The following is a 13,474-nucleotide window of genomic DNA, read 5'->3' on the forward strand; positions in this document are numbered from 1 at the left end:
CAATGATGGATGTAAATTTTTTTAAAGATGATGCTATACATAATAAGAAGAGGAAAAAGTCTTCTAGACAAGAGAAAGAGCAGAATAAGAAAAAGTTCAAAGGCAAGTGCTATAATTGTAGTCAAATTGGCCAAATATGCCTTAAATTATCAAGTTCTGAATAAGAACAAGAAAAGAAATCAAATAAATATGTTGGAAGCAACTGAAAAAACTGAAAATTTATGTGTTAAAATCACTGAATGCAATCTAGTTGGAAATTCAAATAAATGGTGGTTTAATTTAGGAGCTACTAGACATGTTTGTGCGGAGAAAAAAGTTTTTGCTAGTTATGATATCACTGATCCTAAAAAAGTGATCTTCATGAAAAATAATGCAACAACCAATGTTGAATAAAGTGGAAAGATATTTTTAAAAATGACTTCTGACAAAGTGTTGAATCTCAACAATGTTGTCCATGTTCCTACAATTAGGAAGAACTTAGTGTCAATAATATTTTTCGTTAAAAATGAATTTAAGTATGTGTTTATTTTAGAGAAATTTGTAATAAGCAAGAATGAAATATATGTAGGAAAGGGCTACCTCAATGAAAACTTTTTCAAACTTGATGTAATGGCTGTTGAAATAAATAAAGATGAAACTTCTTCTTAATTGCTTAAGTCAAATAATTTGTGGCATAATCGTTTAAGACATGCCAGTTATAAAATCTTGCAGAAACTGATTAGTGCACATAGACATTTGTGATATGAGTCAACACCATCTCGTGGTGAAGAAAAAGTATTTCATAGCTTTGACGATTGCACTAGATATTGCTATATTTATTTGTTGAATATTAAGGATGAACAATATATGCATTAAGGCAATCTAAAATTGAAGTTGAAAATCAGTTGGATAAAAAGATTAAAATATTGAGAAGTGACAGGGATGGATAGTATGAATCTTCTTTTGTAGAGATATGTTTGAAAAATAAACTTATCCATTAAACTACTACCCTCGTACTCACCTTAAACAAATGATATTGAGAAAACAAAAACATTAAAAAAAATGACGAATGTCTTACTTATAAGTTTGGGCTTTCCACAAAACTTTTCGGGAAAAACTATCCTTACAGCTAATCGAATACTCGATTGAGTGCCTCATAGTAGGACACAATCTATTTCATATAAGAAATGAAAAGAAAGAAAGCCCAACTTGAAATATTTTAAAATGTGGGGGTGACTAACCAAGATACAAGCTCCTATACTCAAAAGGGTGAAAATAGAATCAAAGACTGTGGACTGTGGATTGTGTTTCATCAAATATTCTATAAACAGTAAAGCATGTAGATTTTTTATTCATAAATTCGAACATTTGAATATCAATGATAATACAGTAACTGAATCAGATAATGCTGAGTTCTTTGAACACATTTATCAGTATAAGAATTTATAATATATTAAAAGTGGAAAGACCCTAAAAAAAGTGATGTAAACTTTTTGTCCTTCATTAAAAATCTCTACTTGAGACAAAATTATCTTTTTACTTTTATTTTATATTTAAAAATTTGAAATAAACTAAAATTATAAGAAAAAAAATAATAATTCGAGTAACAAGGAATGCAAATCATGCAAATAAAAAGGAAAGAAAGAAGAAGTCAAACAAGGAGAAGGAAAAAAGAATCACACGTAAAAGGAATAAAAAGAAAACAAGAAAGGTAAACAATAAAAATTTTTAGAGAATTTTCCTTATATAACCCATAAATTTATATTTTAAAAATTAAAGATTAAAATATATGATAAGATAAAAATATTTGGAGGTAATAATTAAAGAGTCTTAAAATATGTGGTAAAAAAGTTAAACAAAAACTACCATAAAAGATACTATCTAAACTTGGAAAAAAAATAAAAAGTTGATTAAAAAATCCATGTGTGCAATACGTTCAATTTTATTTCATCCACAATTCTGAGTCCATGTATATCTATTACGTGCTTTTGTTGAACATATTTTATATTTGGTTTTAGGTTCTTGATTGTTTAATTTAGAGTGTTTTTTCTTTCAAAAATTATATTATAATGTTTGATTTATTTTACATCTATTTTATAGGTATCTTGAAGACGGATGATGATGATAATATCAACATGATTGATGAACACAATTTTAAAGGTAAATTGATTTTAGATGTCTTTTTTTGTTCAATCAGTGTTGTGTATAATAAAGCCTTTTGTTGCGTTAAAGTTGAAGAATTGCAGGCATCTGATTAAGGGTGAAGGGACTTCAATCATTCCACACCACCATTATTGATTTGAGACTTATGAATTTGTAAATATGATTCGGAGATGATTCTTATTGAGTTATCTAGGTAAGATACATCAACATAACATCTCTATATCTCATAAACTAAGGACAATTATAAGTATCACAGACTCCACTTGTGAAATTGAATTATATTTGTATTGTTGTTTTTTGTGATTTGATTTATTTTCATACTGAATTGTTTGTTATTTTATTTAAAATAGATGTAGAGCATTGGAGTTGAAGCTTCTTAGATCACTCAAGAGTATGTAAGTTCGTGTTTCTTTGCTTTAAAGCTTTAAATTGATAAGTTAGGTTAACTTTGACGATTTTTTTGTAAACACCTGTTTTGAATAATTGAATAATCTTGGGGAGTTGAATCAATGATAAATTTTAGAGTAAAATCTTCATATAAGGAGAAATGTTATAGTCGTTTAAATAATAATAATAATAATATAAAAATAATAATAATAATAAATTTTATTATTATGCAATAAGATGGTCATAATCTAAGTCAATTCCCCAATTCCTTATAAGTAAGAAAAAGTTGATTTCTCACCTTACATAGAGTTTTCTTTCTACTTAAGTTGTTTTCTTTCTCCAATAGATTTTTTTTATTACTTTGGTCACTTTCCTCTGTGTAATACTTATAATATGTAATAGAAATGAACTTTTAAACTATTTGACACACGTACAAAGCACGTATATTAAACTAGTAGACATGAAATATCTAATGAAGGATTAAAATGACCTCAAGATGAACCAAGAAAGAATGCACTTGATGAAGATAATCTAAGGCGTAGTTAATGTCAAAGGACGTTAACTTCCTTCAGATCAAATTTTATAACATTTCTTCTCAAAAATAAGCCTTAAACATTTAAAGAATCGATGTTGTCTGCAAACTCATCATTTTGGAAAGAGGTTGTTGATAGTGAGATTAATTCAATCTTGAGCAACCACACTTGAGAATTGGTTGATCTTTCTATAAAAAATAAATCTTTAGGTTGTAAATGAATATTTGAAAGGAAAATGAAAGTTGATGATATTATAGATAAATACATGACAATACTTGTTGTGAAAGACTTTTATACAAGAAAAAAGTCTTGATTAGACACATACTCGTAACAAAGATAACGTCCATTCGTATGTTGGTTGCATTAGTTGTGGTATATGATATTGAAATCCATTTAATGGAGAATTGAAGGAATAAATTTACATCAAACAATCTGAGGGTTTTGTGGTTTCTGATAAAGAAAGAAAAGTGTGTAAACTTGTTAAGTCACTTTATAGACTAAAGCAAGCACCCAAATAATGACACACAAAGTTTGATCAAACCATGTTGTCAACCAGATTCAAGATAAATAAATGTGATTACATTAAAGAGACATCAAATCACAAAGTCATTGTTTGTTTGTATGTGAATGTCATGTTGATCATCAATAGAGATATTTCTGACATAATTGTTATGAAATGAATGCCTGAGAGCAAATTTGATATGAAAGACCTTAGAGTTGCTAATGTGTTCTTAAGGATAAGAATTCATAGAACTCCATAAAGTTTAGCAGTGTCACAGTCTCATTATATTGAAAATGTACTTAACAAGTTTAGGCATTTGGGTTTCAATATTGCCAACACACAATTGGATATGAGCTTTGCACTTTAAAAAATGAAGGTGAAAGTGACTCACAATTGGAGTATGCAAGAGTGCTAGAAAGTTTGATGTATATCATGAATTGTACGCGACCAAATATAGTATGTGCTTTAGTAAATTGAGTCGGTACATGATTAATCCTAATCAAACTTATTGGATGACAATAAAAATAGTTTTGGAGTATTTGAAACATACTCAAGATTATATTTTGCATTATAACAAGTATCCAGCGGTAATTGAAGGATATAGTGATGCAAATTTAATCATCGGGTTAAATGAAGTAGAATCCACAAGTGAATATGTATCTACTCTTGGTGGATGAACAATTGAAAATTATCCAAACAGACATATATTTTCCACTCTACAATGAAATCTAAGTTTATCATGTTAGATAACGCCGGTGAAGAAGTTGAATGGCTATGAAATTTCTTGAAAGATATTTCTTATTGGAACAAATCTGTGGCACCAGTATGCAGACACTGTGATAGTCAAGCTGCAATAGATAGAGTAGAGATATAGTGATGAAAATTAGATCAGCAGATCAAATGAAGTAAAATCCACGAATAGATATGTATTTACTGTTGATAGAGGAGCAAATCTCATGAAAATCATGCAAACAGGCATATATTACCTACTTTACAATGGAATTTGAATTTATCGCATTAGATAAAACTGATGAAGAAGCTGAATGACTCTAAAATTTCCTGAAAGATATTCCTTGTTGGATCAAATCTTTGGCACCAGTACGCATACACTTTGATAGCCAAGCTGCAATAGGTGGGGCAGGGAACATGATGTATAACGATAAATCTTGTCATATAAGACAAAGATATAAAATTATTTGAGTACTATTCTCTAGTGGAATTATCACGATTGACTATGTGAAGTTAAAAAATAATGTGTCGAATTCACTTACAGAAGACCTATCTAGAGAGGGAGTTGAGAGATCATCGAAAGGGATGGATTTATGGTCTAGGACAAGCCATCACGGTGGTAAATCTACCTAGTAGACTGAAAATCCTAAGATCCAGGTTCAAGAAGATCAAACAAAGTTGTGACTGATGGTTCAATATTGTCAATTAACTCACATCATTCTCATGATGAAGTCAATGCTCAAGAAACAAGGATAAATTTTATGATTTGAAATTTTTTAATGGTTTCTAAGTTTGACAGGTTTGACCAAATAGTTTGAGTTATAGGATTAAACGTTTAAGAATCACATATGTGAGGGTGAAATTGAAGTCGCTTCAAGGAAAATAATAGTAAATGTATATTCTCTAAGCTCTCATGAAATCAGTAAGTGCTCATGTTGAAACAAACAAAATTGTGAGAACTATAAATGATAAAAGATTGATTGTGTGACTTGTGTTGTCTACGTGTCCCCCAAAGTTTAACTCTTCAAAGATATCGCATCTATCAATTGTTCGAGTGTATCTGATGCAAGTTCACAATGAAAAGTTAAAAAAAATTACTTATCTAGATGCAATTAATCTTTGATTGTAGATCACACACTTATTCATAAATTTTTTGATGAAATAGTCGTTCTCCATTCATGTGGGAGACTGTTGGGTTCTAGTGAAATGTGAATGGTAAGTTAAGGGAAGAAAAATAGAGGGAAAGTGAAATGTGTATTCAGTTTATAAAAAGAGTTTTCTCCTACATTGATAGGAGAAGTAAATATTCTTGTGCTTAAGTATAGAAACTCTCCTTCATATGGATGAAAGAAGAAAGTAAATCTCGTACCATCGTTGTCGTCGCTCACTCGGCTTGACTTTGGCTTCAAATTTAGAAAATGATCGATAGAGAAATTATCTTTTTGGACAAAATTTATTTGAAACTTGAGAGTTAATGATGTTTAATACAAAAATATTCTCTATTTATGGACGCACACGAGCATGTGCTGATACATGTCACATCTCAAAGGGATACAACCCTTCGAGGCACTGTATTTTGAAGATGAAACAAATGACATGTGCATGCATGTAGCGATCTGCAGGCGCAAATGCCAACGCGGTCACAATCAACTTTCTATTTTTGATTAACGCAGGTGGCCTATCTGCGAGCGTAATTGGTCCAGAAGGTTCGAAACAGTATGATTTTCTCAGAACCATTGCTTCTTTTATGAAGCACCACCTTTTGGCTTTAAATACTTAATTTTTTTCAGATATAGGCATGGAATTTTAAAGTGAAAACACTCTTTTTTATTGAAAAACTCAAATGTGATTTACGAATCGTTGAGTGTGTTCGTTGTTCGACAGAGTTTGAGGTATTACTATTTTGTCGATTTGATTCATTTTATCCAGGGAAGATATATTTCATAACCTCGGGTACTTGAGAAAAATAATTTCTTTAAGGATACATCGTGAATTCGGTGGACTTGAATCTTTCAATTTTCATCTCTTTCTAAACATTTGGTTTTGCTATTTTTAGAAAATAGTTTGAACTTCATTTTGTTGATGTTCATAAGTTGAGTTGAATTAATGTTCATAAGTTGAGTTGAATTTATTGTTGAAGTTCAAAGTTGTGAATATAGAGTTACAATTTCATTTGATGGTTTATATGTTAGTTTGAATATGTGCTTAAAGTTATTGTTGGAAAATATAAATTTTACTAAACCTGAAAAACAACGGTAATTTCAGTACTGTTGAGATCAGTACATGTGGAAGTGATTCGTGATCCTGAGGTGATCCCCAAGAGAAGGTTTTTTAAGTACTTGGGATTTATTAGTTTTTTTTTGTGTATAATATATCAATGTTAAGTAGGTTAAATGTATAATGATGTATTATTTTCATTTTGTATTTGTTTGTGTTGTTTTTAGAGGTAAGAAGGCTTTTTGCAATAGTAATGCATATATAAAGAAAGTTCACGTGGGTTGATAGGGAAAGTAGAGAAGATTTGGGAAAAAGAACACTTTGAAAACTTAATTGAGAAAAGAGACACGTATTTTTTTTGGATTAATTTTTTAGGGTTTAGGGAGAGAAAATAGAAAAGGTATAGGGTATGGGTTAAATTGTAAAATTCAAAAAGTTGTTGCCACTCCTTAAGTCTTTTTTAAATACTTTTCTCACCCCACTTTCTTTAAAATACCTATATTAATTTTGTCTCTTCTCACTCTCACTCACAAAACCATTGACATTCTCTCTTCCCCTTCCCCTTTACCCAACCTCCATTTTCAATTTCTATCTTCTCTAAAGCTCTAATATCTTTCATCGTCCACTTCAAGTAATTTCTCTTCATCTTCCGAGTAATTTGTGCTCCATATTGATGAGTTTTTTTTAATTTTTTTTTCAGTTTTGGTTTGTGGTGATTGAGTTGATTTTGGAGGAAAAAATTTAATTTTTTAAAAAACGGGGTTGATTTTACTAAATTTTTTTTATTTTTAAGTTGGTATTTATTTGATTGTTGGTGGATATTTGATGGATTATGATTTTCCTTACCGATTGTATGGTGAAAAGTTTTTGTGAATTTGATTGCTAATGTGGCAAGAAATTCGGGTTTTCTTCAAATTCTTCGTTAATGTAATGGTGTTTTAGATGCATGTTCTTGTGGGGATGGTTTCATCATGCATTTTTGTTGTTCTTTTAATAGATCATTCGACTGATTAGGTATTTGTTTGATTTGGATGGAAAATTTATTTTATTTTTTTTAAATGGGGCTTGATTTTACTGAAAATCTGTATTTTTAAGTTGATATTTTTTTGATTTTGATGGATTATGACTGTCCTTGCCGATTATATGGTGATTTTCTTTTGAATTTCACCGGTTAGTGTGTTAGAAATCTGGACAAGGAAGAGAAGTTCATTTAGGATCCTAGACTTAATAGACTGTAGTCGTCTTCTTCTTACCCGATTTTCGTACAGTACTTGATATCACTTTTTGGATGACCACCGAAATAATATAACAGATTAAAACTTTGGAACAAGATAAAGAGTTTTCCAAATGAGAAAGGGAGACATTGTTATTGTTGAATCAAAATGAGAAAGGGGTGAATAAATAAACAGGAAGGAGCTCAAAAAGGTCCCTTTCATTTATATAGTAGAGCTACAAAAAAAGTGACCGTTGAAAAAGGTCTAAAGAATGTTTATGGCTTGTATAATCGATTATTAAGGTTTACTATAAACCCTATCATTGTATGACCAGAAAGAGTTGTAATTTTAAGCAAGGTGCAGTTGGAGCTTCTCAAATTATTTATTATATATTAACGTCATTGTTGATTTCTACACATGATAGATAGATTATCAATTTTTAAAAAGTCGATTATTCACCAACTCATAGGTCTATGATCAACTATATGAATATATGGACAAGTTAAAATAATGACAAAAAAAGATAAATTAAATTAAATTAAATCAAAGTATGGCAATTAACACCTTTCAAACATAGTAAAGCAATTTAGATACATCAATTGTGATACCAAATTACTTTTGAACATGATCAAATGATATTTAAGGCATTCTATAGTCGTAAATTAGTGAGATAGACTAAAAAGGGGCGAAATAAAATAAATAAGCACTATCCAAGCAATGCAAAATATCTAGATATCATCAAATGAGATTAGACGTGTCTAATGAGCATAAAGAAGAGTGGTGGTTGTAACTTGTGGGTGTTCATGGGAAAAGTAGTGTTTGAGAACAAGTAATCCTTCTCAATGCAGATGTTTGTTCTGATTAATTGGTTGTTACTACCATTGCTCTTTCTTATACTCATTTGATCTAGTGTTCAATTATTCTATACTCTCATATGATGATATTTAGTCACTTTTCATTGCTTGAATGATGTTTATTTATTTTATTTTATTTTATTTTATTTTATTTCTCTCCTTTTTAGTCTTGTCTTACTTTTCACTAAACTCAATTGATCGGTACATGACTGTTAATTTAGTCTGGTATAGATACATACATTTATCTATAATATATGCGTGATTTCATAATTCTAGCATCAATCATCTAATTCTGTTGACAAGTAAGACAAGGTTAAAAAGGAGAGAAACAAAACAAAATAAAATAAATAAACACCATTCAAGCAATGAAAAGTGACTAAATATCATTATATGAGAGTAGAAAATAATTGAACGCTCGATCAAATGAATATAAGGAAGAGCAATTGTAGTAACAACTAATTACTCAGAACAAACGTCTGTATTAAGAAGGACTACTTGTTCTCAAACACTACTTATCACATAAACATCCACAAGTCACAACCATTACTCTTACTTATGCTCATTAGACACTTCTAATCTCATTTGATGATATCTAGATATTTTGCATTGCTTGAATGGTGCTTATTTATTTTATTTTATTTTATTTCTCCCCTTTTAGTCCATCTCACTGATTTACGACTATAGCATGCCTTAAATATCACTTGATCATGTTTAAAAGTAATTTGGTATCACAATTAATGTATCTAAATTACTTACAATGTTTGAAAGGTGTTAATTGCTATACTTTAATTTTATTTTATTTAATTTCTCTTTTTTTGTCATTATTTTAACTTGTCTATATATTCAGATAGTTGATCATAAACCTATGAGTTGGTGAATAATCGACTTCTCGAAAAATTGATAACCTATTTACCATGTGTAGAAATCAACAACGACATCAGTATATAATAAATAATTCGCATAGTCTAGTATTTCTTCAATCCTTTCTTACGTAAAATAACATAAACATTCTTTAGTCCTTGTTTAAAATTACAGGCCTTTTAGACCATACAATGAAAGGGTCTATAGTAAACCTTACTGACCGATTATAAAAGACATAACCATTACATTACTGGTCGATTATAGAAGACAAAAATCATTACTGAAATTGCTACTTTCACATTATTAGAAATTGCTATTGCTAGAATATAGGGACAAAAAACCAAAAATTTAAGACAGTAACGAAGATAAATTAAACACAATATTATAGAAAAATAGAAGATTTTCATTAAACAAGTTCATTGCAATTATATATATTCATATTGAGACAAAATCCCGCAAAAAAAAAAAGCAAAAAGGGAAGCTTTGGAACAAGCTAAGGAGTGTTGCAATGTTGCTATTGAGACTAGAATCGATTTAAAAAAGTGAGACTGATTTTCAAGTTTTTTGAATGAAAATGAATGAAAATGTAGGAATAAAAATATGAGAAAATGGCTTAAAACAAAGGAGGTAATGTCACTTTCCGATGGATGCCGAAAAAATAAACCGAAAAATGTCCGAAAAATTGCTGGAAAATCAGGAAATAGTGGTTGGTAGTGGAGCTTGGTTGAGAAGCTTGAGCTTTTTATTTTTTTTTTATTTAATATTTAATATTTATATTTTTGGACATGGGCTAAAGTGTAGTTTCTAAAATATAGGGGCTAAAATGGGAGTGAGACTAAAATGCACGTTTTTAAACTTATGTGCTAGGATTGATACTTTTTTTTGTGGACTCATTAGGGTGTCGCTTTTTTTAATTTTTCAAAACTAGAATCTCTTTGTCAAAATAAGTTAGGCAAAGCGTCTCTTTTATCAACTCCACTGGGAAAGTATATCTTTGTGTATAAATATAACTTATGCGGATCAGTGCGAAAAAAATAATAATTTAACTTTACTTCTCCTATACTTGATTATCCAATAAATCTTGGATCTACCGATATCTTAATATTTAGGTTTAAAGATTAGTATATTTAAAAATCGATAACTGTTGAGCAAAATCATTAGGCGCAACTATCCAACCAAACCTCCCAATAATAATTTATTTATTTTTTAACCACCCAATAATAATGAACTTCTAGATAATGAAAAAAAAAAATGGAATTTTGTTTCAAGGGAAAAAAAAAGAGCAATTAGATGTTAGTCACTATACATTCAACTGCAATCATCCTTTTAATCGACTGTAGAAAATTTCATTCATCTTGCAATTCCCTGCTTATTCATCTACATATGTACATGGATTTCATACAGGTCCAGTAAGATGTCTTTATGTTCCATGAGGGTGACAAAAAATTACTTCTATAAATACAGTGCAAAAGAAAAGAAAATATTTACTATGAATACAAGAATAAAATTCTTACAAACAATAGTCATGTAGCCAAAAAAATTGAAAAAAAAGGTTATCCTAAAATTCACAACAACCTGATCAAACTTTTATTGGTTAATTTCTTCTTCAAAACAACCAAACAAGTCTTTTCTTAATTAAAATATTCAGGTAGGTTGTTTTCTTTTTCTTTTTTTTTTTTTTCCTTATGTTGTTATTTTGCTAGCAATTAGTGGCCACCAGAGAGGGAAAGTAAGGAGAATGATAAGAATAATAATAAGAAAAACAGCAAAGCAAGCACACTTTCTTGAGCTTTTTTGGATCTCTCTAGCTTCTTGTAATTGATCTGTGCCTCTCCTAACAAAGGAACTTGCATGTGCCACATGACTTTCAATATCATTCAGTTGTTGCCCTTGTGCTTCCACCAATGCAGCCATGTCTAGAAATATTTGGTGTAGCTCAATCAAATTCCTCTCAATTTCCTTCACAGCATCATGTCTTTCTTGTATTTCTGAAATTGTGTCCATAATCTGGCCCCGACCTGTTAGGATCGAAACAACCAGGTATCATGCAGAAACTAATAAGAGTATATCCTGAAGGATGAGTATCAAATGCTAAAATTAAAGAAAAATAGTACTAAAGGAAATACAAAAATTTAGTATTAATTCGATCCATTAATATTCACGTACGAACAGAGAGGAATATTCCACCATTGTAAAAAGTATAAAGATATCAAGAGACTAATCTCATAAAATTAATTTACTCTGAAAAAGGTTCACGCAGGTGATAGCTAAAACTTACGTCTCACAAATTCTCGAAAGAAGTCTAAACAGTGGATGTGTTGCCATTTCTTTAAGAAGAAAAATAGGAACGATCAAACACGTTAAGAAAATCAGAGCAAACATCTAATACGATACCTTGTATCTCACAAATTCTCAAAAGAAGTCTAAATAGTGGATGTGTTGCCATTTCTTTAAGAAGAAAAATAGGAAAAGATCAAACACGTTATGAAAACCAGGGCAAACATCTAACGCGATACCTTGTTCCTGGATTGCTTTCTGGAGGAAAGACTCACTCTCCCCACTTGATATCAAATTCTCAATCATATCATCATTAGCCTTCTCTCCTGTCACAGTAAAGTATCTTCTTGCAACCGTCTCCTTATATTCATCATTCATTCTTGCCCTGAGTGCTTGGAATTCATCCATGAGGACTTTTAATTTCTTCCCTAACCCGCTAACTACAGAAGTCCTTGTTCGATCTGCAGAAGAACCCGGACCACACCCTGGGATTTTCCTATGAGCTACATTGGATCGCTCGAGGGCTTCCAATTTTCCTTTGATCATCTTGACGCGTTTTAAGACTTGTGACACGTCCGAGTCCATCCTAGACCTTATTTCTTTAACAGTCTTGGCATTGTGCACAAGTTTGCTCTCTTCATTTGATTCTTGTAATTTTTTGTGGAATTTTTCGACATCCTTCATGTCCTCTTTCACATTCTCTACATCTTCAAAAAAATTAGCAAGATCAATGCTTTCATTTCCTGATGGACCAACTCGACCACCCTCCAAATCATCTACTTGGACCTGTTTTTTAAGGTCCTGATATCTTTTAAACGAATTAGAAAATAAGTCATTCATTTTTGATTGATTTCAATCTCTTCTTTTCCCTCCCCCCCCTATGGACAAATTAACCTTGGCTTGAACCTATCCTCTTTACATAAATTGTTGGTTTGTCCCACAATAGGTATAAAAAGGAGGGTTGCGATAGGTTGATAGCCAGTTGATAAGGGAAAAATGTCGTGCCCTTGTCTAAACCTTCTCTCTTCATTAATGGGGTGGTGAATTGGAGGAGGGAGAAGAAGAGAAGGAGACAAGAGCAAAGGCTTCATTTAGAGATCACAATTGATCAAAATCATTATTTGTCAAAAGGATTTTTGAGATTAATATTATTTGAGGCTATGCAGCCATCTGCCATTGTTAAATTAAAGTTACACAAGACCAAATTTGAGGAAGGTCGTTAAAACAGGAAAAATTGTTGTGCCACTTGGAGTGTTATTTCTCCTTTATAATTCTAGGAAATTTGTTGCGCTTTGTTCGGTCTAGAATGTTTTTATCCTCATAAATTTAATCAAAATAGAAGAGATAAAGTGTTTCAACTTTATGAATACGAAATTAATACTATACATCGATAAAATCACTATATAAACATTTTAAGGAGAAGTAGATATTGGATGTAATACATTTTTGATTATCGAATATTCTTGAAAAATGAAAAAGGGTAAATTTACTTTGTATCTATTACTCAAAAGTCACTTTTCTTTCATTCATTTCATCCATGATCATTTAACTTTACTCCGATCATCACAAAAATCACTATCACTAGATTTTACAATAATTTCATCGGAAAAATGATGTAGCAACCTTAATTAGTTTATAATTTTTAATTTAAATAAATATAGAATATATTACTCATATCTTGACTTTTTTTATATATGCATAACACAATTTTCCTTATGGATTATTTAATGAAAGAATACTAATTTCTTAATAGATTAG

The 13,474-nt window shown here is 30.3% G+C and overlaps 1 protein-coding gene across 1 annotated transcript; it reads right to left on the bottom strand.

Moving 5' to 3' along the window:
* Positions 1–10,910: 10,910 nt before the first annotated feature.
* On the bottom strand, positions 10,911–12,882 carry LOC107841922 (syntaxin-124-like). Its single transcript, XM_016685768.2, has 2 exons — positions 11,956–12,882; positions 10,911–11,457 (listed from the first exon to the last, which is right to left on the bottom strand). The coding sequence occupies exons 1-2, from the start codon at positions 12,554–12,556 to the stop codon at positions 11,123–11,125; spliced, it is 936 nt and encodes a 311-aa protein (XP_016541254.1). The 5' UTR covers positions 12,557–12,882; the 3' UTR covers positions 10,911–11,122.
* Between the last annotated feature and the right edge of the window lie 592 nt (positions 12,883–13,474).

The sequence above is a fragment of the Capsicum annuum genome, chromosome 9 (genome assembly GCF_002878395.1).
Source record: "Capsicum annuum cultivar UCD-10X-F1 chromosome 9, UCD10Xv1.1, whole genome shotgun sequence".
Taxonomy (NCBI): Eukaryota; Viridiplantae; Streptophyta; class Magnoliopsida; order Solanales; family Solanaceae; genus Capsicum; species Capsicum annuum.

What these genes read in the sequence shown, in the direction of transcription:
- LOC107841922 (XM_016685768.2), bottom strand. Translation starts at nt 12,556, where the DNA reads ATGAATGACTTATTTTCTAATTCGTTTAAAAGATATCAGGACCTTAAA. An exon ending in GAAAGCAATCCAGGAACAAG is followed by an intron (nt 11,458 to 11,955) that starts GTATCGCGTTAG and finishes CGATCCTAACAG; the next exon opens with GTCGGGGCCAGATTATGGAC.